The sequence below is a fragment of the Sus scrofa genome, chromosome 4, assembly GCF_054392235.1.
Source record: "Sus scrofa isolate SSC_HxYL_T2T_F1_AM1 chromosome 4, Sscrofa_HxYL_maternal_Yorkshire_Landrace_v2.0, whole genome shotgun sequence".
Classification (NCBI taxonomy): domain Eukaryota; kingdom Metazoa; phylum Chordata; class Mammalia; order Artiodactyla; family Suidae; genus Sus; species Sus scrofa.
The window spans coordinates 88449853-88474612 of record NC_139386.1 but is presented as its reverse complement, the minus strand read 5'-3'; the positions used below and the strand labels follow the sequence as shown (position 1 = coordinate 88474612).

The window sequence follows — 24760 nt, the reverse complement described above, 5'->3', positions numbered from 1 at the left end:
CCAGGTGAGGAGGAGGAAGGATTCTGGCAGGAAAACACTAGGCACTTTTCTCTTTAAGTACCTCGGCCCCTATTTTAGCAGATTTGAATCTCTAAATCTTATAAATCAATTTCAAGTTACTGTAAGATTCTGGCAGCATTTACATCGGATGTTGGAAGGACCTGTAACATAGATTTTACTATTCCTGCCCATCCCACTTTGGGTCTTGAGATGGAAGTAATTGTTGACTTCCCAGGCTGATAATTTGAATGCTTCAAAAAAAAAAAAAAACAATTTATTTTTGCCATTTCCCCAATGGGCTCTTTTCTTTCTATTCTTGAAATAAGTTTTGCTCAGAATGACATCAAGGGAATGAGACAATTACCTGTAATTCTTGTTGTCAGATCTGAGATTGTCACAACAGATCTCTATTCTAGGACCGGAAACATCTGGAAGCCTCCTGAGGAGTGCTCCTTGCATTCTTTTCTGCCTCGCAGTCTTCTTACTCCTGGACCCTGGTGAGACAGTCCCCACTGTCACAGCCACACTGCAGGGGGCTTCACCATTGCCAGCCCCAAGGGAATAAGAGTGACTTCACAAGACATTTGAAGAAAAAAATTTCTACACCCAAGGAAGCCTCAGGACCAAGTATTTGGGGCATACAATGGGGTATGATCCAGTGCAAGAGTCTCCAAATACATGTGATCATAGGAGTCTCCTGAAATATATGTTAAAAGTACAAATCCTAGCTCCAGACCCACCCAATCAATCTCCAAGGCAGGGCCAAACAATACATTTATTTTTATTTTTTGCTTTTTTTAAATGGCTGCACCTGTGGTATATGGATGTTCCCAGGCTAGGGGTCTAATCAGAGCCGCAGCTGCCGGCCTACGCCACAGCCACAGCAACGCCAGATCTGAGCTGAGTCTGTGACCTACACCACAGCCCACAGAAACACCAGATCCTTAATCCATTGAACAGATTCAGGGATCAAACGCACATCCTCAAGGATACTAGTCATGTTCATTACTGCTGAGCCACAATGGGAACTCCCCCAGTGATACATCTTTAACAGCAATCAAGTGATTCAAATGGTTAGGCAATTTGGGGAAACACTGATCCAACAGAAAAGCCCTTAGAGTCTAAAGACCTGATTAGGTGTGTGACTTCCCTAATGGGAAGTTCTCCATCTATAGAGGGGGTGGATTGCAACACTGACCTCAGCCTCTCTCAAAGGCTGCCTAAGGTCTAATCAGATTACCTACATGAAGTTTTTTGCACTATTTAGAAATATTTACAGATGTAGCTAGGTATTTTTAGCATAGAGTATGTTGGAAGAGAGTGGCAGGCTCTCTCCATGCTCAGTTTGCACAGCCCTGCGCCAGGTACAGAGAAGGGGGAAGAGAGGCCCCTTATCTCTGCAAGACTTTCTGTGTTAGCCACTCACAGCTGCAGAGCTGAATCTCTGGAGAAGCAGATGGAGAGCTCCCTGGTGATCATGCTTGGGGTGGAACAGCTGGCACAAACTGCCAGGTCCACGGCAAATGTTCCTAGCTTCCTCACGAGTTTCTGCATGACCGTGAGAAGTTCATCTACCCGGGGACACCTCTTGCCACCTGCATCCATGCCCCCTCATCCAACACATCCTTGACTCGGCTGTAACTCACAGACCGACATTCTCAGCATCACCACCCTGGGCCCTCTGCCTTTCACCCCTCCCCATCCTAACTCACCTTCCAGATCTGACTTTTAAATATGGGTTTTTCAGAACACTGAGCACATCATTAAATAGGATGGATGGACAAATGCACACAACACTGAAATATCAAAATATACTCATTTAAATTAAAAAAAACCTTTAATTCTCTGGGTTTGTTGTAATTTATCCATAGTGGTATTTCATATTATATGCATAAAATCTTCCCATTCTTTCTTGGGCCTGTCTTATTGCCCCTATTCAATTGCAGAGTTCCAGTGGCCAGAGACCATGTCTTATACAAGACTTTATTTTGTACCCCCAATAAAACCTAGGAAGGAAGCTAATATGTATAAGCACTTCCTACACAGGACACGCTATTCAGGACAGAGGAGATGAAAGGATGTGTTGAGAAAAGGTGGGGTGCCAAGGATGGCCAGCTTTCCCTTTACTTGTCCAGTCAGTCTTATCTCTGGTCCACATACTCAGAAAGGACTATTTCCCCTCTTGACTGGAGGCCTGGAAGTTTGGGTGATTGATGTAGCCTTTCAGAGGACAACCTGGTTCCATCTCCCCAGGTTATTTCAGTAGCCTGTTATCATTTTGGTATTTTTTTATGGTCTGTCTGTAGTTTTGCTGTCTTTGGAACTGCAGGTTTCCAATTCTAATAATCCTTTCTCATGGCTCCTTTCAACCTTCACCAAAAGCATACCTGCCCCCGGCTAATAAAGGCAGTATTTCTGGTCTCCGCAGCTGGTGCTATGGGCTCTTTGGTGGTGAGAAGCCTGACACAGTGCTCAATATGAAGAGATAATAGCTACTGCAGCCATCCAATATTCTCCAGAATTGCCTGAGCAAGTTGAACTCCAAAGCTGGTGACTAAGAAATGATGTCCTACTCATCTTTTCCATGGGAATTGGGGCCCAAACAGACAGACTAGACCTCAGCTCTCAGAGGCCAGGAACATCAGCAAGCCTAAAACTCAGCACCAGGGTTATGGCTTGTGTCTTCCAGCCTTGGAAGTGCCAGCACTGGGCTGAACTGTCCTCCTGGTTTCTCTCACACAGGCCAGGGCCACTGAGAAGTCCTTTGGAAGGCCACCTCTCCCCCAAGCAATCATACCAACTCAACCTTCTGACCCTCATCCAGTGACTTCTTTATTTCATTGCACATAGAGGACTGGTTTGGCAACACCATGAATTAAGTGGATACCAGTGGAATGGTACTCTGAGAAAAGGGCCAAGCTCCAGTCAGGTGGTTCTGGAAACGCTGAAGAAGAAACTGTCTTCAGAGATTGTCCATGGATCCACTGATAGAGGACGGACCACTACTGGGAGTGGAGCAGTAGGGAGACCAAGCATGATTGTCCTCCAGTGATCTGACACAATCATGTATCCCACCACAACAGTGTGGGCTGAAAATCCTTGACAAAAAGTCTGTCAAAGAAGGGAGACTGGGAAACACCTAAGGTTAAAGAGAGTCAGGGCCAAACATTCAGACAAGAAGAAAAGGTCAGTTTTTCCTTGAGGAGGAATGAACATTTAAAGATGGCACCGACTTATCATGCCTTGAGTAGGAATCAGCAATTTGGGCTGGGCTCAGCTAGGCAGTTGTGTTGGTCTTGGTTGGGCTCACTCATGGGTGTGCAATCAGTTGAGAGTTGATAGGCTACTGGATAGGGTGATGGAGGTAACTAGGCCTTTTCCTCTCATCATGCAGCAGGGTAACCCAGGCTCATTCACCTGGTGGTGTCTGCAGGGTTCCCAAAAGCAGCAAAAGAGGACAAGCCCCATGCCCCAGAATTTGTCAAGTCTCTGCTTGTGTCACACATGTTAATGGGTCACTGGCCAAATCTAATCACATGGCCAATCCCAGATTCAAGGGGCAGAGAAACAGACTGCACCTCTTGAAGAGAAGGAGAGAGTTTGTGGCCATTTTTCACAATCTATACACATGCCAAAAATCCAGAGGGATCTAGCTTTGGATTTTAGGCAACATCTACCATTTAGGCAAGAGTGGGAATAGGAAGATCTTCTTCTTGAGAAAGCTGTTTTCCTCATCTGCCAAAAGTATCTAGAGTGGCAGCCTGGTGAGGTCCAGGGATGCCTGTTCCACGCTCAGGGATCCTGGAATGGCAAAGCTAGGATGGCAGGGACGACTCATGGTAAACGAAGTACCAAACACACAGAAGATCCAGTAGAGACTGTGAGGAAAATGGCCCATATTCAGAATATAATGAGAACGTGTACTCTTTTCCTCCTAGATTCTTTCTCATTCTTCATTTTACAATACCGTTTTCTCCTCTTTTTTCTCCCTCTTCTCTTTCGTGGGTGTATTTTAAGCATTTGTCAAAAGGCACCTGATAACCACCTAATCACAGCATAGAGGGAGGCGGGGCTCTGTGGAGGGTCCAGGAAAGGGGAGGACGAGGAGAGCCCTTGATGTCCCAGACTCAGATGTTGCTGTGCCCAAAGGGAAAAAGCAGTTCATGTTCTCAGAATGGAAAAGAAACAGTGCCTTGACAGCACTTGTGTTGTTCCAGCCACTCAAGAACTGTCATTCAGAACAGCAAATTGAAGTCATTTCTGTGATTGTCCAGTAGGTCATTGTCACTGAGCTCACTAAACGCCTGATTTCAGTATAACAACAGTCATTGACTAGTGACTGGGAGGTGATGGGGCTAAAACATATATTTTGCCTGAAGCTATTTTCCATTGCCGGTGAAGGCCTTCTAACAGCAGTAATAAATTCCTCTGTCTCTCAGCACAGCACAGGAGGTATAGAAAAGCAGACTGTAGGTATAGGCATTTTCTGAAGATTAGCAGTCCAGAGCTAACTCCCATTCAGAACTGAAAAAGGAATCCTGGTTTGGCTAAGGAAGGAGACTGTGCAGGATGAACTCTGGGTGAGAAACTCCATGTGCGGGAATGTGCTCACATGTAGTTGTTTTCTTGATACGTTTCTCAAACTTGTTAGATGGGCACTTAGGTTTGGAATCAGCCTCCCTTAAAGGCTGTCCCCCCAACCCCTGCCAAAGCAAAAATCAGCAAATCTTCCAAGGTGATGGCCAGAGAAGATCTGGGCCTGATGGCTCTTGGATTTGTGTCTTGTTTCCATGTTCTGCTTCTGATTTCCAGTCATCCAGAGAGATGTCTTGAGAACAAACATCAGACCACGAGGGACATTCTGGTTGGAAAGTCACTCTGGGGGAAGGGCAGAAAAGATCCTGATGTGAATTGACACACTGATTAAAGAAACCCACCCCAACCCAACAGATGGTTCCCTGGGCAGAATCCACACCTGTTCAGAGCCTGGCACACCCTGACTTTCAGGACATTTCATTGGGTTTGTGACTACTGTCCCTAAGCCTCAATTGATCCTAAAGCCAACATACATCTGCTAGAGCTTAGTTCCATGACAACAGAAGAATTCTCATCCCTTTAGGGTTAAGTAACTCCACAACAGCTAGTGTGGATGATATACCATAAACCTAACATCACCTGAGAGTTCCTTGCCTACCCACAGTACTCTGGTCATCACAGTTTTTGTTTTGGAGGAGTTAATTATCATGCCAGAACCTTTTTCTGTTCATGTTCTCTCCCCACATTACACAGTAAAGGAAATATCTCCCTTGGAATCATGAAAACAAAATGGCAGGAGGGGCAGGATAACTGGGGAGGGGGCAGAAGCACCCTGGCTTGGAGAGTGGCCTCCAGAGCACAGAGGTAGCTTGGACACCCACACTGGACATCTGTGATTGTTCACCAACATTTCTCTGGGGTCCAGAGCTCACATTTGGGGGCTGAGGGATGGAATGGGCTGCTCTGGGCATTTAGATGGAGAACAATCAAATCAAAACAAGGCTGCTTACACAAGAGACAATTAGCTGGACGGGGTGGAAAGATTTCCTTCACATACAGTGGGCACTGTACACAGTTTACCCTCAAGAAAACATCAAAAGAAAAAAGAGTGAGCGGCCCTTCATAAATGGAGATGGCTACTAACCTTCTCAGGAATGTGGACTCTTTGGGGCATCTGATGCAAGTTACAAACCCTCACTCTAAAGGGGGTGGGGACAGGAAGGAATGCACATATTACAGGCCTGCAAAGACTTCCAAGCCCACCTAAAGGCCTGTGGTGGTAATGACCCCTAGAATCCCTCATGCTAAAGGCTTCTTCCTTTTCCTTCTTTCCTTTCTTCTCTCTTCCTTCCCTCTTTCTTCTTTCTTTCCTCCCTCCCTCCCTTTCTTGTAGGTTAGCAGAGATTTATTGAATATACTGCTAAAGGAAGCAGTGGGCAGGAGAGCTTGTCTGCCCTGGAATAGTGGTTTGAGCTTTTTATTAAGGGAACTGCCTTCCTCTCTCAGTTCCCGCCATGCAAATAAGGGATTCTTGTTGGTTCTTGTTGCCTGATTTTCGAGGCCGCTCATTAGTCAGCTGGAGGTTAACATAAAATGGCTTGTGTATAAAATAGCTTTCACACTCCCCCTGCTAGATCGACAATGCCAAATCTTTGGCATTTCTAAAGGCTTCTTAAAGCTGGTCATCAATGATCTCTACTGCTCTACACCCTACACACCTGACTTTTCAGCCTTTTTCTCTCTCTCCCAAGCCGCACGCTCACTTACTTCACCTGGTCCTGAACAGAGGTGGGTGAGAGCGAGCGTCCGTTCCCTCCACCTGGGCTCTCCTCACTCCCTGATCCCGAGGCCCCTGTACCGCGATTCTGCCCATTGGCTCCCCCCGCCCCCACCTCGGTGTCCCAGCCCCTTGGAGGCCGCCCGGGCCTCACCGTCTTCTTGGCGGGCTCCTTCTTCCTCTTCTTCTCGGAGTTGCTGTGATAGGGCAGGTCGCGGCCGCGGTAGGACGGACCCCGGCTGAGCTCACGCTCGCTGTAGGGCGGCAGCGCGTCGTCGGGCGCATCCTCCTCGTCGCCCTGGGGCGAGCCCGCCTTGTAGGTGGACGGCGGCGACCAGGCGGCGTAGTAGGAGGCGCTGCGCGGGCCGAGCTGCGCACTCAGCTTGGACGGCGTCTCGAGGCTGCCGCCGCGGCTGGCGCCCTCGGGCCGCGCCTGCCGCTCCAGGCCGCCGCCCCGGAACGAGTGGTCATACTTGGGCGCGGTACCCGGCGTGCGGCTCACCAGGCGCGGCAGGTGTGCGTCGTCAGGCGGCCGCCGGCGCGGAGGGCTGTAGGTCCAGCCGCGGTCGGCGTCTGTCAGAGGCTCCCGGCTGCGGCTCCGCTGGCCGTAGTATTCCTCCAGGGAGCTGTCCTGGTAGAAGCCCCCATGCGCCCGCGTATCCGAGCGCTCGAAGCGGCTTCCGCCCCGGGTCTCGTGGCTGTTGCCCTCCGCCCTGCGGGCCCGCGGGCCGTAGGAGTCGGCGAAGGCCGCCAGCTCGTCCATGGAGACGGCCGGCACCCCGGTGGCAAAGTTCTTCCGCGACAGCATCTCGGATTTGGAACGCTGCTGGCTGCGGGCAGAGGAGGCGCTGGTCAGTTCAGGTAAGGCCTAGGTCCCCAACACCTGGCGTGAGGAAGGTGGGGGAGCTTGAGAGGGGATCTAAGGGCACCCCCACCCCCTTAGTGTCTGGGCCTTGATCAGAAGACCTCGGCCGAGCCACAGCTCCGCTCCTGATTGGATGAGGCACCTTGGTCACCTCCCATTCCTCTGAATCTCAAAGAGCAAAGTCAAAGCCGTCGTGCCCATCTTGTGAGTTTAAGTATCAAAATGGGGTCCTTTGGGTAAAACTACATTGTGGTCTACGCGGTACTGAAACACACACGTGAAGTCTTTATTATGCTGTGACTTCTGGTTATCAGCCTCCTGACTCACTTCTCACACCCTGAAAAGCAATAGGTGGTGTGACCCACAGAGTCCCTGTGGCATTTAGTGATAAACAGGGCTTTTCCTTCCTTAGAGCGGAGGCCAAGTGACTTCTTGGGGCAGCAGGCCAGAGGGACCCTGCAGTTGGTACCGAGAGAAAAGCGATGTCTACTGCCCTTCAAGATACAGAATAGGTGAGTGGTGAAGGTGCCATCAGTGGTGATTAGCCACACAGAACTGGACACATATCTTGGTTCCCCTGCCCATTCATTGGCCATGAGACCCTGGGTAAATTCCTTACCATGTGTAAGTTTCAGTTTCCTCAGTTTAAAATGGGGACATTAGAATTATGAGAATCAAATGCAACAATATAACATGTTTGGCATTTGACCATTCACCAAATAATCAAAAAAGATGGCGATGACGGTGGGGTTTTTAGAGACGGGCAGAGGAATGTTAATGCAGTTCATTAAGGGGTCTAGAGTATCCTCTTCAAAGAGCCTTGAGGGATTAATTCTAGACACAGTAGCCCAAGTGTGCCTTTGCTTAATGCAGGTAGGAAAGGGATGTTCAACAGCTCATAGACAGATGCAGCAGGATAACCCAGAGAGGCAGACAGAGATGCTATGGAGTCGTAACATCCTCAGATCCACCCTGCCTCCAAGCTCCTACCCCCTCACACCCAGCACCAGAGCTGCCCTGCCACAGCCATCCTCACCTGTGCCTGAAGCTCTCCCGATCCTCTTTGTTATACTCCATGGCCGAGGGCCCCCGGCTTGCACCACTGCTGCCTCCCATGACACCTGACCAGTAGTCAGGATTGCTCTCCAGGTCCCCAGACACCGGGAACTGCTTGCCTCGCATCTGATGGTAAGACTGGCGGAAACTGCTGTCCTCCTCATGCAGGGAGCTGAGTTCTGAGATGGTGTTGTTATCTGCAGGGACAAAAATCAGGCATGACAGAGCTTTCTACCTGTAGAATAGAATGGGAATGCTGTTAAAGGACTGAGGCTAGAGGCTTTGGGAAACTCATATCCTGGGGTCTCAATCCTGTCCAGGGTGAGTTGTAGATCTGAACTAGCAGTATTTGTGTTCTTAGCTCAGCAGGAACTGGCTCAAGCTAGAACCCTACTTGCCTACAGAGAGAGAGGCTTCCTACATGATCTGTTCTTAGAAAAACAATTGTTATTGTTCCACCTAAGGCAGGCTTCCCAGAACTTGGGCTCTCTGCAGCTGGTCTCCTCCTGATATGTCATCATCCTTGCTCAAGTGTTTTTCTTCTTCTTGTTTAATTCTGATGAGCCCGGATGATCCCAGGTATGTTGCACCAAAAGGGGCAAAAAGAGAGAGAAGCCACAGATCACAGGATCTTCCCTACTGTTGGCCAAGTCCCAAGATGGGGTCTTCAGAACCAGTACTGCCCCGTGCTTTAGAGGCACCTCATTCCATCCTCCTGCAGCTATACTGCCCCCCTCCCCTCGCCCCCCCCCCAACAAGAACAAGGAGTCCACAGGGCCAAGGGGATGTGCACACCTAGTGTCCATCCACCTCCTTTCTGGATGGTCATCTAGGATCTGGCATATCTTCCCCATACAGTACCAATTCCATGTCCAGGGCCTAAGTGGACTTCTTCTATTCTCCAAAGAGTATTCCAGGTGTATGTCGCCATAGGTGGCCACGGCAGCTCTTTGGAGGTGTGGGAAGAAAAAGGGGGGTTGAGCCACACTTAAGGCCTATGGGCCTCCATTGTACTCTTGCCCCAGACCAAAAAAAAATAAAGGAAAGGGGGAGCGATGGCCACAGCCTCCTCATTTCCTAGGGTGGCCTAGTAGCTTTTTGCAAATGCACTTGTGAATAAGGACCAGAATCACAATCTGGAAAGAAAAAAAAAAAACTGTTTATTTATAAAACTTTGAAATGGATTGAATTTCACATTACTTAAAAAATAAATCTAGTGAATCTATTTGCAATGAAATTGAATCCATTTGTTTTCTAAAATCCTTTGAACCTCAAACTGTTATCAAAATCAACATTTGTAAGGTATAAGTCCTGCCTGCGGAGCAAGAGGTAAACCAAGATAGGATGTGGGAAGCACAAAATTGTGTCTCAGGTTCCCCTCCACCTTGTCTCCTCCCTATCCCCAGTGGTCCTGGGAGAAGCAGAGAATTTTTGCTGGTTCCTACCCATGAAGGGGAGGGAGGGCCTCCTTCCACAGCATAAACACAGCCTCCTTGTCCTGCTTTACCAGGACACAGTGCTGACCAGGAATGCCATTCAGTTTGGTCATGTGATCAGTTTTGAATTTGATAATAATCTAATTCTAAGCCTTTTTCCCCCTGTAAGGAGAATGGACTTAGTGCCAAGGAAAAAAATCTCAGACATTATTGTTTAATCTAGAAGCTTCCTTTTCTCCTGATCCCAGTGAATTCCAATCTCCCAGAGAACCATAAAGACAAAAACTGTAAAATGCACTGTGTGTTTATTGAAAAATTACATTATTGGCTCAGAAGTTTCCTTCAACTTCAAGGATAATGGACATTTTCCATTTCTCCAGATAGTGAGGGCTGTCTCTGTTTCATCACTCACATGATAGACTGTCCAGGCTGCATGCTGCTCTCAAATTTCTGCCACAACGAACATGAATATCAACATCCCCCACTTCACAGACACCTAATAATACAACTCTAGAACGGAATAGGCACTTTTCTGCAAAGGGCCAGATAATAACTACAGTCCATTTTGCAAGCCATACTGTCACAACTATTCAGCTCTACCATTGCAACATGAAAGGAGTCGAAGATAATACAGAGGTGGACTGGCAGGCTGTGTTCCAAGAAAATTTACTTCCAAAAACAGGAGGTGGAACATAAGTGCCTGGGGAGGTGTAGTTTGCGCTACACCTAGCGCTGGGATTCCAGATGAAAACATCCCCCAAGCAACTATCTACTTACAAGAGGCAGGGAAATGAGGATCACACTGACTAGGAAATTCATGGGTCTGACCCGTGAAACTCCCAATTCTTATAGAATCTATCACCCCCTTTGCCACACCTGAAACTATCAAGACTGTGATGAGATCTTCAAGACTGTCCCATGTCCATGATCCATCCCAGAGTTTACTTTACTCTCCAGATATAGGACCTCTCAAAGTAAAATGAACTAGGTTCCTACTTCATCCCTATGCAGTTATTGTTATGTCAACCTGCAGGTTCCATTTCTGGCATCGGCATGGAGTACTAGCACTGGTTACTTTCCCTCTCTGCCTCCCTTTCCTCCTCTGTAAAATGAGGGAAGTGGATTCAAAAACCTCAGTCTCTTCCAGCTCCAGCATCCTAAAGTCCCACAAGCTTGAAGACTGTTGTCTCTGAACAGAAACCACTGCTGCAGCCATGGCACCATCCACAATTGGCACCAAAGTTTCTAGTTTAACAAAAGAGCATGGGACGGGAATCAGGAGAACTGAATTCTAGTCCTGATTCTGTCACTTCAACCCTCTGAGCTTCTATTCCCTCATCAGTACACTGCAAAGGTCGACCCAGGCCACCTCTAAAGTCTCCTTGGACTCTAACATTCCTTGGTCATTACTTTATGACCAGCTGGCCCTTGGAGACCACTTTAATCCAGGCAAACAGGAGACATCACCTAAACAGGGGTCCACGTAGTTTTGTTTTTTTGATTTTTTTTTTTTTTCAGGGCTGCACCCACAGCATATGCAAGTTCCCAGGCTAGGGGGTGAATTGGAGCTGCAGCTGCTGGCCACAGCCACAACCACACCAGATCTGAGCTGCATCTGCAAGCTACATCACAGCTCATGGCAATGCCAGATCCTTAATCCACTGGGCGAGGCCAGGGTGGGTTCGTTACAATGGGAACTCCTGGGTCCACTTAGTTTTAACCTCTGTCTTTCACTTCTTCTCTGAGCTGTGAGAGCCACAGATTTCCTCCACAGGCTTTTTCTCCTTGATCTCTATCTATCTCTGTCTCTGTCCTCTTACAGGGATCCATGACTACCCTGTTACAACTAGCTTGTCAAGTGCAATGACATCTGCATTCCTGACATTCCAATCTGGAGATGGTCTTTTTATAGTCAGTGTGGTGGGAGGAGGCAGCAATGGATGCAACTCAGACAGGATGAAATTAGAATTGCAAACTGGGAGGAATATGTTGTCCTTAATCTGAATAAAGCTCCTCTAGTCTGGGACTGTTTTCCCAACAATGCCATTGAGTCTCTCATTGGTTCCAACGCGAGGAGGGTTCAAAGAGGGAAACGTGGTGACCTCACTCCCATGCTGCCAGCGCGCTCTGATAATTAGCCTATCCATGGCAGACCTGCCCTGTGCTGCCTCTCATGATAGATGGTAATTTGGAATCCATCCTAAAGAATCAGCAGTGTCAGCTGCAAGGGCTGTGGGTGAGTTAGGGTGGGGGCCCTGCCACCTACAGATTCAGTAATTACCACGTTCCTTTGACAAGAGGAGCAGTCTTTTGCTTGCCCCTCAGTCTCTGCTGCTGGGCCTCTCAGAGCAGTGTGGGCCTCTTCTTTATAAGGTTCTTCTGGCAGGTTTGTTCTTTCGCTTTCATTGATGTGGCAGGTCGGCAACTGGACTGTTTTCATGTTGGAAAAAACTGATACTCAAGCTTCCATATCTTATATCATTATTTTGAATATATTTTAAAGGGAATAATAGAGAAAGTATTTTAATGAAGTATTTCCAACCCTAGGATTGCACAGCCCTAGCAATGCTGACTGCCTCCTGGAGAGATAGATACTACATAAACCAACATGTTTCAGGACTGCTCCATTCTTCACATCAGAATCCCTTTTGTCTTTCCTCTGTGTATTTTTTTTTTTTGCCTTTTTGCCTTTTTGCCTTTTCTAGGGCCACTCCCGCAGCATATGGAAGTTCCCAGGCTAGGGGTCTAATTGGAGCTGTAGCCGCTGGCCTACGCCAGAGCCACAGCAATGCAGGATCCAAGCCAAGTATGCAACCTGCACCACAGCTCACAGCAACACGGGATCCTTAACCCACTGAGCAAAGCCAGGGATCAAACCTGCAACCTCATGGTTCCTAGTCAGATTTGTTAACCACTGAGCCATGACAGGAACTCCCCCTCTGTGTATTTGAAGCTACTTTCTTTAGGATGGTATCACCAGCACCCCTACTAACTCCAACCCTGAAAGCTCAGGGATGCCCACCTTTGGTCACCCCCAAATCCCCTTTAGCATGATGCGCAGATCACATAAAGCTAACAGATGCTCACATCTGCCTCTCATCCTTCTGGCTGGGTCAAACTGAGCCAGTTCCTTCTCCACATAGTATAGGACCTTCATGGAGTCTCTCTCTTTGTCAGCTTGGATCCGGTAACCTTTGCGAACTGTTGAGAAAAGGACAAGAAGGTGAGCTGAAAATTCAGAAGGAGGCATTTGTTTATTTTACTAAGTAGAAAATATGATTCCCACTTCTAGCAACTCTTTTTGAAATCACCCAGAAATAGTAAATTTGTTTATATGTATGGAACCATACCTGAGATCGCCCTTATTAGATGGTTCCACTTGAATGGAGGAACAGCAGGTCAACCATAAAATTCTGTCATAGTATATTTTTAGTCCTTTGTTAACCTCTGCTTCCTAGCTCCCCACCTCTTAGAGCTCCACTTAAAGCTCATCTTCTCAAAACTTAGGGGAGTATACTCACACTAAAAAAAGACCACTTTTTAGATGAGGCACACGTCACTCTACAGTCTGAGGATTGCACACCTTCACCTGGTGGGAGCACACATAGCTTTAAACAGATACTCAAATGTTAGGGACCTTGACACAGGTGGCCTGAAAGCCTCTAGTTGCCTGGGAGATGGTGCCAAAAAAAAAAAAAATTCCATAACTAGGTGATGTGTAAGAGGTAATATTAGATTATAGGCTTTATATGAATTAATACAAAATAAAATGCAAAATACATGGATTCCTAATTATGGTTCCATTGTTATTTCTTTAGCATTTTCCCCTTAGGAAAAGGAATACCGTATTTTAGACATGATTGATTCAACCTGCTGCTGTGTAGTTTCAGGCAGGTGTTATTTTCAGGGCTTAATAAAAAACAAAACCTAAGCATGAGAGGTAATACCATCTCCTACATTCCCATCATTCTTACTGTCAGGGAAAAAGGCTGTTGAAGCTACATATCACTTAAGCATCAGTCTAGACCAATACAAGCCAGAAGGGTGATCAGACATGGGTGGGTCTATCTTCACAGAAAGAAGAAAACAAGAAAGAGAGAAAGGAATGGGATGGGGACAGAACAATAAGGGTAGTAGACAACACTTATTGGGCACTGAAATGTGCCAGGTACTGTGCTAAATGCTTTACATGACCTTGGTTCCTTATAGCAACTTAAGGAAGTTACTGTTAGTAGCCACCTTTCACAGTTGAGGAAACTGGTAAAGAGAGGTTTCCGAGTTCCCGTCATGGCTCAGCATAAACGAACCCCACTAGCATCCATGAGGATGCGGGTTCAATCCCTGGCCTCACTCAGTGGGTTGCTGTAAACTGTGCTGAAGGTGGCAAAACGAAGCTCAGATCCTGTGCTGCTGTGGCTGCAGCATAGGTGGGCAGCTCTAGCTCCAATTCAGCCCCTAGCCTGGGAACTTCCATATGCCACAGGTGTGACCCTAAAAAGCAAAAAAAAAAAAAAAAAAAAAAAAAAAGGTTTTGTAACTTGCTCAGAAATAATGGCAGCCTTGGGACTGGAACTACATATCTGATTAAAGCCCAGTCATATGGGGCATCTTCCTCTCTGGAGACTAGGAGCAGAGGCAGTATGGAGAGATAGGAGAACAGGACAAAAAGGAAGAGCCCAGAGTAGAAAATGCTCCTTGGTGTGCCATGGGTGCTGTCATCTGAGGCATGTCCAACCTTCCAGCCGGTCAGGACTGTCCAATGGGACAAAATCAAGTGACCCACCTCCAACATCTCTGTTTCCAGAGTAGGGCAAATACCATAGAGAAACCACATGACTGCATGTGCCTCTGGAAAAAAATCCTTTGTGCTCTCTGGTCATGTTACCCCGGCCATGGACAAAGCTCCCCACACAAGCATGTACATGAAAGATTAAAATATCATCTTCCACAGACTCTAATCACAGCCCTGGCACTGAAGACTAAGAAAAACACCCACACACCCATTTGCAGGTGCATTGGTTTTCTATAAGAGAGCTTGCTGGGCAGTCCACATTCAGTTCCAGTTGTGGAATTATTTTAAAAAATTAATGAATCTCAGCACACGCTTTTTAGTGATACCTTCTCTCGGAGGTTAGATCCATAATCCTTACACAGGAGCAATTATTAGCAGAAATGATTTTATTTATCAAGCTACACACTCTTCCATTTCTGCAGAGGCGTTTACAGAGTAGTACAGACAGTTCAATTAAAATGCAATTATCCCACGGAACTGCTATGTCTGTTCTGAGGCCGTTACTGCTGATGGATGCAACACAGGGTTGGGAAGTGGGGAATTGGGCATCTTGTAGGTATGCCGCTGGTGGATTGAGGGACCTCAAGTAAGTGGTGACCTATCTGGGACTCAGTTTTCATGTCTATAAAATGCAATTAATACTTCTCAACTTTTAAATAATTTCATGAGGCAGAGAAGACAAATATATAAACCAAAATGAAAAAAGAAAGCAGAGGAGACAAGAAAGACCAAATCAGTGGAGTGCCTTGAGTTCTTTGTAATTATTCGGGGCAGCTCAAATGTCACCTCATCCAAAAGCTTTTCTTCTTCTCTGGCTAGAAAAGTTCTCTCTCATTTACTTTGAACTTTCATCATGGCCCTTAATACATTCCAGTTTGTTTCAAATTATCTGTATAAATGTCTAATCTTCCCAAAATTCTTAAGGGAAAAGAATGCTTATCGTTCTAGCTTGGCGTAAAACCCAGGACAATGTTCTATACATACATGTACTTAAATGTTTCCTTGAGCTGAATTGATGCCAGCCTGGGGATGGGGGTGGATTGGGTTAATGCTTTCTTTAGAAAGAGTATTTTCAGTAGAGTTTCCTTCTCTAGACTATAAACTTCCTGAGGTCAAGGACCTGTTCACTCTGTTTATCTTTGCATATCCAGCACCTAGCATAGATCCTGGCACGTTGCAGACACTCAAAACATGTATGTTTGTATGAATGAATGAATGAATGAAGTGAGTGAATGAAAGGAAATCAGGAATTGAACTATATTACAAAGAATTACAAAGTAAGGCAGAAGAGACCATGTGATGGATTTGTTGGAGAAGCCTGACCAGGAAGGGGAAGGCTTGAATGGTAGCTTGAGGGAGCAGCAAGGTTTAGGTAAGTTTTGTTTGTATTGATGATTTTTTTTTTTTTTTTTTTTTTTTTTTTAGTAAAGAAAACTAGCATGTTTATAGGCGTCAGAGAAGGGGGTCTACTCTACCTGCAGCTACGGCTTTATCTAGGTGTTCTTAATATGTGAAATGCTGTTATGGCAAGCATTCAATAATACTGCGGTAAGGGGAAGTATTGGTATATGAAACAGTGTACCAGCTATCCTGTTTGAGAGATGAATGCCACCCCAAAGGACAGCTGAAAATCTCCCCCTTAACTGCAACTTGGGCTAAAGCTTAGATTGCTTTCTGTGTCATTATAACAAATTACACTCCTCACCATGAGACAGATTTGATCGTGTGTGCGTAGGTTCTCATGCCCCTGAAAAGTTACAATAACTATGTACAGCCTCAAATGAAGATAGCAGCTTCACCTTTCAGTACTGGTAAGTGACTCCACCGTGCTAGATACTTTCAGCTTTGATTTCTCGGTCACACCAGCTCATGACTTCCGAAGTACAAATCCCTCTACTTTGTCAAAAAGGACAGAGGCAGAGTATTGATATTTAGATTTTAGAGGTGACACCCATTTTGTTTCAGGAGCTAAAAAGCTAGGCATTTCTCCCTTTAAAAGGTTCCCCCACCACCACCACCATCAAAAGCTGTAAATTCAGTTCGGCAGCACTCAGTAGCAAATTCTCTCATCATGGTAAAACCTGGCTCTGTGTCACATATGAGCTTGATCCTGCCAGCAGATGAGGCTTTTCCTTCTCTGAGCTGGCATCAAAGACAGTCTTACCAAATACTCCTTTCTATTTTTCCCTCATTTTATTTCCATCCACAATCCCCCAGAAACCACTCTGCTGGACTGTAAACTCCTTGAGAGAAAATTTGTAGGCATTCATTAAATTTTTCTCAATTTAAAAACAAATTGATTGGTGTCAGGTTTTTATCCATAATTTATCTGAAGATCACAAAACTCTCTGATGTGTGGTGATATTTCATTTTTATTTGCTTTTTAGGGCCACAAGTGCAGCATATGGAAGTTCTCAGGCTAGGGGTCAAGTTGGAGCTGCAGCTGCCAGCCTATGCCATAACCACAGCAACATGGGATCTGAGCTGCATCTGCAACTACACCACAGTTCACAGCAACACTGGATCCTTAACCCACTGTGAAAGGTCAGGGATTGAACCCACATCCTCAAAGATACTAGTTGGGCCTGTTACTGCTGAGCCACAATGGGAACTTCCTGTGATGATATTTTAATAAGAAATGTCCTATAGTATTGGCCAAAGTCCTGCATTTTTTTTGAAAATGACTTTTTTTCCTGGTTATGTTTCAGTTTAGGGTTGATGGATGAGTTCTCTCTCTCTCTCTCTCTCTTTTTGTGGCCACACCAGTGGCATATGGAAGTTCCCAGACTAGGGGTCAAATCAAAGCTACAGCTGCTGGCCTACCCCACAGCCACAGAAATGCCAGATCCAAGCCATGTCTGCAACCTACACTGCAGCTCATAGCGATATCAGATCCTTTAACCCACTGAGCAATGCCAAGGATCGAACCTGTATCCTCATGGATACTAGTAGAGTCCTTAACCTGCTGAGCCACAACAGGAACTGTGATTTATTTCTCTTGTGAAGTTCAGTCTGTTCCAAGTCCTTTGTTTGGTGTGGCTTTTTATACTTCAGTTCCTCTAATTTATTAGCCTTGGCAACTTGATTTTTACTGGAGAGAGAATACTGGGATATTCATTTTTATGTCAAACTATACTTTCAAAAATTCTTATTGTTAAAAGATTTAAGCTGATACTTTTGACCCAATTAAGGCTCAATGATTTTTCAGCTAATTTCCCCCTTACAGCCAAATCCAGCTTATAAAACTTGAAAAAGAGATGATACCCATGGATATAGCCTTGTTCTTCCTATCCTATCTTAATAAGCTATGGAAGGCTGTTTATGGATAATGGAACAGCTGCCAGATTCCACCCCCAGGGTGACAGCAGCTCAGTTGTGGGAGAAGCGATGCTTAAAATTTGCATATTCTCTGTATACATACAGTAGGCATATATATAGACACACATCCTTATTAGTTTGAAAAATGACATTTCAAAACCCTACTTGCCTACTCAATCCTTTTGTAAGAAGGATGAGTGTAAGCCAGGTAGATGTGAAAATCAGGTGGACTGGAACAAGAGGAGAATAGGTATGGAAGTGACCAGCTATGAGATAACTGCATTAATCAAGGTGGGAGATGATGGCATCAATGACAAGGATAGTTAAGTAGAGATGGAAGGAAGTAAATCAATTCTCAAAGTTATTTTGAGGTCCAATCTGAAGGAGTTGGTGACCAACTTGGATGTGAGAAGTGAGGTAGGGTTGAGGATGAAGTCCCTGCTTCTGGTTTGGGCTACTAGGTGGACAGCAGTGCCATCTGCTGAAATAAGAAATGTCAGAGTTGGTTTGAGGTTGAGAAACAGTAGATGAATTCCATTCCCTAGATAGAGGTTGAGTTTGAAATGCTTGTAAGACATCCAGAAGGCAGTTAAATATCTGGGACTGAGGAGTAGGAGAGAGGTTGGAGATAAAGACTGGCAATCATCCACATATGGATGATGACTGAAGCCATGGACCAGATAAGATTTCCCAGGGAGAGGACCTCAGACAAAATAGGAACACCAACGTCTGGAGGGTATGCAGAAGAACAGCCAGCACTTAGCAAAATAGGTAGGAGAAACTACAAAGTACAGTGCTGAGGAGGGCAAAGAAATATGAGTGCGTCAGAGGTGGCAAATGTGCTTGAGATGTCCAGAGAAGCAAACTCTGCGAAGCATAATGGATACTTTAGCAATAAGGCCATCTTGGCGAGAGCGGGTCTTTGGAGTGGCAAAAGCAACAGCAAGACAGAAGTTAGTTGAGGAGTTGGTAAGAGCAGAGGAAATGGAGATAGTAAACATTCAAAACTCCTTCAAGGAGTTTAACTGGGAAGAGGAGAAAATGGATAGGGAAGTGGTACCAGAAAATGATAAGGTTTTTGCAATAGAGATTTAGCCATGTTTTGAATGCTGATAGGGAGTCACTAAAGAAGGGAAGGCTGGAGATGTGAGGTGGGAATGGGGTGGGGTGTGGAGATTCAATAAACAGAGAACTTTGACAAGGCTGAAGGGGATGGATCCAGAGCAGGGCAGGAGGAGAAGGGCTTCTTTTAACAGAGGTAACAAATAGCTGCTAAGAAGAATGGGAGAGGGAATCAGGGTGCCTTTTCTCTCTCTCCCATTTGGTAACTAACTGAATATATTATACATAACTCATCAAAGATGCCTTTTCAACTACACAGAGTGTTCCAAAGAGTATTGTGTACAAATGTAATCTGAAAAATTACTGTTGCTAGATGATTACCCTAAAATTGAAGTAGCATAAAAATATAAAATAGGCTAAATTTACATCTTTATAAATCAGCATTTCTTAACACTTCTAAACTCTTTAAAGAACAATCTACATGGGACATTGGCTTAAGCCACCTTTCTTAAAGGAGAAACAGCCAAATACCATCATAATTCTGACCCTGAGACCATGTGTACAGAAATGTGCCTGGTGGGGCTCATGAGGGACTCTGTCCTGACTCAGTGATCCAGATAATGATAACATGAGCCAGACTAGCTGTGGCTAACACAAGGTTGTGCATCCTCCCCCCTTTCCTTGCTAACAGAACCCTGATTTTGTTCATTTCCAAGGTGAATAGATGTTTTGGCATAAGAGATGAGTCTTTGTTTTGGTCCAAGCCAGTCTGGTTTAGAAATGGAGATGGGACACAATTCTTGCCAACAAACTACAGGGAGAAGTTTATAGAAAGGGAAAGAGGCTTCTGGAAAAGTTTTCCTCACTCTCAAGAAAAGGAGCACAAGGAAGAAGCATATCTTTCCCATCTTAGAATGCATCTGGGACCTGGGACTATGGCAGTCATCATGGAATCAGGAGGGGAGCCAGCCCAGGAGGACAGAGGATGCATTCAGGATGCCAGAACCAAAGATGAGAACTAGATCCTTCAGTAATTCAACTTGACTGTTCCATTAGCCAACCCCAGAACCACCTTACCTTGGGATATCTTGCTGTATGAAATAAGGGGTTTTTCCCCCCTATTTTTCCAGCCACTTCTACTTGAAGTTGGTTAGTATGGCAGAGTGGAGCCAAAATGACTGAACTACAACTAGCAGGAACTGGAAAAAAGTTACAAACAGGAGAGAAGAAGTATGTGCCAGTCTATGAATAGAAGTAATTTTATTATGAAAATCCATTCAATAAAAAGTAAGGGGGAAAGGTTCTGGTGGGAAGGAGAAAGAAGATTTGGCAAAAAAAAATGGAAGATGCAAATAGAGCATGAGACAAGTCCCCTTAATGTCTCTTTTGCCCACTCCATCCTTTGAGGAAATGGACTATATTGTCTTTTTCTAATTCCCTGTGTGTCCTTGATCATTAACTTTTACTTCTCAGTCTGTGACTCATTCCCAATCTCAGACGTCAGAATTCTACTAATAGTTCCTGAGAAAGAAAAAACATAAATACCAATTACTCACTGAGTATATCTACTCTTTCCAGGGTGGAGCATTGATGGCAAATTAACTGGACTAGATATTCTTCCCTGCTCCCCACTGAAGGCAGTCCAGATACCTCCAGAAATGTCTGTTTTATCAACCCTAGTAGTTCATTCACATCTAGAGATTTAAAAATCAGCTCCTAAATTTACTACTCGCAGAGTTCTAACCAAGATTACTCTGTAATCCTATTCAGATGCCCCTAGGAAAGCTACATTTTAATGCTGCTCTACTCTACCCCTACCAAAAACTGACTCCATCATGCCCTCAGTGGAGCTACGTTCCATCCAAATAAACTGTCCTTACTGTTATTTCATTTATGTATAGGATACACATCACTGGACAGCTTGGGTTCATCTTGAAGCCATCACACATCTAATGTATTGCTCTTTCAAAGCATCTCTCGGATTCACCCACTCATTTCAGCTCCCATTGTCTCCATCACAATCCAGATGTTCACATGTCCTACCTGAATCACTTCAACCACACCCTCAGCTCAAGGTCTCCAATTCTACTTTCTCCTACTTACCACTTGTGGCAGCCTGTCACCTCCCCACTCAGCAGCCTGCCTGCAGTGGCCCTCATGTGCTGTGGTGCCAAGCCCCAGCTCTTCTGGAGGGGTTTCAAGGCCCTCTCTAAACTGGCTCTACTGTTTTCTTCCACTGTCTTCCAATCAGAGAGACAAGCTGGACACTAACACACACACACTGTGCTCTCCTAGCTCCGGGCTTCAACTATGCTGGCCCGTGTGTGTCTCTGCTTTCCTTCTCATGCCTCTCGGCCCAGCTCAAATCTCACCTCTTCTCTAAGACTTTGTAACCATTCCAGCTCTTCCTCCTTTGAACTCCTGGTACCATACGCTTTAATGTCCTAATAAAGGTCCACTCTCCCTCCCTGGCTGGGCCATACTGCTTGTTAGACAAACCATGTCCTACACTTCAGGGTGTTCCTCACAGTACCTGTTCCAGTGCTGAGTGCTAGGTAGGGAAGAGATAACTATTTATTCATTGGATGATCAAATTCATGGGGTACCCTGCCTCTTCTTCTTATCCTTTTAGTTACTGAGGAGCCTGGGAAGAAAGCAAGAGGCAGCTATGTCCTGCAGCCCTTGGAAAGCCTGACATACATGCCAGGAGATAACTACAGCTGGCAGGATCCCATTTCCGGAATGGAGATAATCATTGTCCAAAGAAGCATCACTGAGTTGTTGGTTCTAATTGGCAAGGAACCAGAGTGGAAGCCGGATAGGAGCAAGGGGTAGGGAAGTCTGGAACTACATTTACCACTGTGGCTTCCTCCAGTGGAGTCACTTGGTGCCAGGGGAGGTGGATGCGGCTTGTCCATCAGCATGCCAGATGAGGGGGCTCCTCCCAAGGGGACAGAGGGGATGGAGTAAGGGCCAGGGACACCGGAGACAGAGGGAGGATACCCGGCCTTTGCTGCTTTCCCTGCTTCATACACTGTGGAGGGAGATGAAGAGCAAGAGAGATTACATCACCCCACCCTCCACAACCCTTACACCCAAAGTCCCTTAAGCTACACTTAAGGGAGCTCCTGGGCGTATGTGCACTTGCGTGCATGCATGCGCATGTGAGCCCTACTAGGCCTGAACCGATTCACAGGCACCACTTACCCCCACTCTCTCAGGCTCCTCCAGCTCTGCCAAAAGGCAACGACATAAGGAATTACAGTGTTTAGTAGTACCTGGCAACTGAGTAATTAAGCGGTGCCGGGAGCTGTCACAGCAGCCTCCCCTGTGACGGCAGCAGCCCACTCTTAACCATACTGTCTGTAGGCTGTCTCAGCCCCTCTGGAGGAGGCCTCGCACTAGGGCTGCCCGGGCTGCTCCCAGGAGTCTCCTAATCTCCTCTAGAGAGGCACAGCTAGTGATGGGCTTATACACGGCCCCCACTCTGCGGACACAAAAGCAGAGCAAATAACCCAGCTCCTCCCAGAAACTGCTTTGTTCCTAAGGATACTAAAGATGCACATCGTGTCTCTCTCCTTTAAGATGTGTTTTGGTTTATGGCAGGGGTGCCAAACTTCACGCCTCTATGGAGGTCTGGGAGGTAAAATTGTGAACCCCAAATGAGGACTAGTTCTTTTGTGGACCATTTTGTCCTAGGAGAAAATGCAACTCATCTGTGGCTGGATGGGACCCAAAGGTTGTGGTTTGCATATGATGTTGGTAAAAAGAGGAGTTCTCTGTCTGCAAAAAGCATAACCAGCGAAGGTTTCCTCTAGTTTGGATGCCTGAGGAGAGGGTAAAAGCCTTACCCCACAACCTCACCATCCTGAACCTGCCCTTCCTTTGATCAATAATGTCAATGAGAATTTCAAATGCAGGGGTGACAAGTGTGGATAAAAAGCATGGAGAGGTGCATGCAGGTTGGAAGGCAAACAAGAATGGTCCTCTTGGGAAGCTGGGGGCTCCCAGGAAAGGAGAGAATCTGGAACGATCACTTTGGGGGTGCAACGAAAAGGAGGCAGAGAAGGCACTCAGGGCACAGAGCTGTCCGATGGAAAGGTGACGTTTCTTCTGATCACTCGCCATCTCCCCATTCATCACTTTACTCACAGGCCTGTGGGCAGCAGCAGGAATCTGGGCAACATGGACAGCGGATGTAGCAACAGCAGCTGTGAGGGCAGCACTGGCACCAGCAGATCCCCACCAGGACGAAGAAGAGGAAGACTCCCAGGATCACCAGGCCAACAAACACCCATTCTGGAAGGATGCACAGAGAAACCCACACTCGAGGTGGCCCCTGTCGGGACAGGCACCCTCTCATCAGCATCTCCCTGTGAGGGGGATGAGTAGGAGGGACCCGGGGGAAGAAAGCATCTTTTAACAGGGCACAGAGCCCCCAAACTCAGGAGGAACCCTAAGAATGAGAAGTGCAGACCCTCCCAGGGCTGGGACATGGAGAGGAAGGAAGGTACCCAGGTCATACTGAGCACACATATGGCCTATACAAAGTGGAGGGCCTCGGGGCTCCTTCCTGGGGAAAGGGCTTACTTTATCAGCTCCAGTGTCAGAATAAATATGGGACAAGAGTAGAGGGACTCCTGGATGGGGAGGGGGGACCTTTGCTTGCTGAGCTATAAAGTGGTGGGTTCTGTGAATACATATCTTCTGTAGTCAAGGTACTCTTGTCCCTAAAAGTGTTACGTTCTAAATCATAACATATTTAGGTGGTCCAGGTCCCTTATGTATTCATCTGCTCTGCTTGCTGACTGCCCTGAACACCATTCCTGTGCTCAGCATTGGGGCTGAGAGCTAAACTGTCTACTAGAGAAAACTAGAGACAGAGGCTCAGATAGAGAAGATGCTGTCCCTGTCCCCTGAGAATGGCTTGCTCATTCTCAGGCTGACCATGCTATACAGCCAGCACAGCCATGGACTAAAGTGGCTCAGGGCTTTGATGACTGGCAAGGCTAACACGTGTACATCTGACCATGTTTGTTAACTCTGCCAGAGGCTGAACATGAATTTAACTTAGGTGCCCATCCAAAAGATTAACAGAAAGGAAACACATTCCGTTTGGCTTAGATAAAAATGATTGTGGCCTTTGAATGACTTGTCTTGATGTCATGCTTTGGGGACTCGCCTCTAGGAACCAGCATTCCACTGAAGGCCCAGGACAAACTGGAGTAAGCCATGATTTCCATTCAAAGCAAAAGGTGAAAGTGATTCATTTTGATTGAAAACCATCTACCAAAAATCTCTTTGCAATCAACTTCAAGCATACATTCTTTTGTTTGAATCTTAGTTATTAAATATTCCTTCAATGAAGTGGATATTCAATTGGAGCTTGAATACATGACATTTTGGTTACAGAAAGGGTTTTGTGATAATGATAAAAAGGACTGGACCTTTGTTTAGACCAAAATTTCCTCAGAGAGAAAACAAACAATTTATTTTTCCTGAATGCACCTCCCCACTCACCCATCATAAATACATTCCAATTAACCTGGTCACCCTCCCTTCAGGGAGGAAGTGAGAAGGCCTTGTGCCTGGCTAGAATGTTGTGGAGAGCATTCTTGCTGAGGACAATAGATAACTGAGGGCTTTGGCCTGTGCCTTAGTAATAACATAGTAACACAATGTGGCCTGAGATAATATGGGCCCTGAGGATTAGATGAGCAGGGTAGTGTGGTGGCTGCAACTTGGGTCAGGCAGTCAAGGGTAACAGACTGGCAGGTTACCTTGGAGAAACAAAGACTGTTATCCATGAAAGGATTCTTGGAGTCAAAAGGGAGGGAAATTCAGGAGACCAGAACCAGATATGACAAATACAGTAACTCTTTTTTAGGACTAGGGGATATAATATCTAGTTTGAAACA

At 46.0% G+C, this 24760-nt stretch overlaps 1 protein-coding gene and 1 non-coding gene across 23 annotated transcripts in view; both read right to left on the bottom strand.

Annotated features, from left to right (window-relative positions):
- Positions 1 to 1818: 1818 nt before the first annotated feature.
- The window catches only part of ILDR2 (immunoglobulin like domain containing receptor 2), a 170909-nt gene continuing 147967 nt past the window's right edge, over positions 1819 to 24760 (bottom strand). For 16 of the 22 annotated variants that reach the window (XM_085022524.1, XM_085022529.1, XM_085022521.1 and 13 more), the window contains 6 exons: positions 22995 to 23141; positions 21700 to 21876; positions 12758 to 12871; positions 8215 to 8431; positions 6468 to 7143; positions 1819 to 4878 (listed from right to left, as the gene is read on the bottom strand). In XM_085022524.1, coding sequence (XP_084878650.1) covers positions 4843 to 4878; positions 6468 to 7143; positions 8215 to 8431; positions 12758 to 12871; positions 21700 to 21876; positions 22995 to 23141 — 1367 coding nt within the window. In that variant the 3' untranslated portion in view covers positions 1819 to 4842. Of the gene's footprint in view, positions 4879 to 6467; positions 7144 to 8214; positions 8432 to 9029; positions 10838 to 12757; positions 12872 to 21699; positions 21877 to 22994; positions 23142 to 24760 lie in introns of those variants that run through there. The other 6 variants (XM_085022533.1, XM_021089484.2, XM_085022535.1 and 3 more) reach the window with 2 other exon arrangements.
- Positions 8099 to 8161, bottom strand: MIR9825 (microRNA mir-9825). Its single transcript, NR_128510.1, has one exon. It is a non-coding gene; the product is annotated as a microRNA mir-9825 (primary transcript).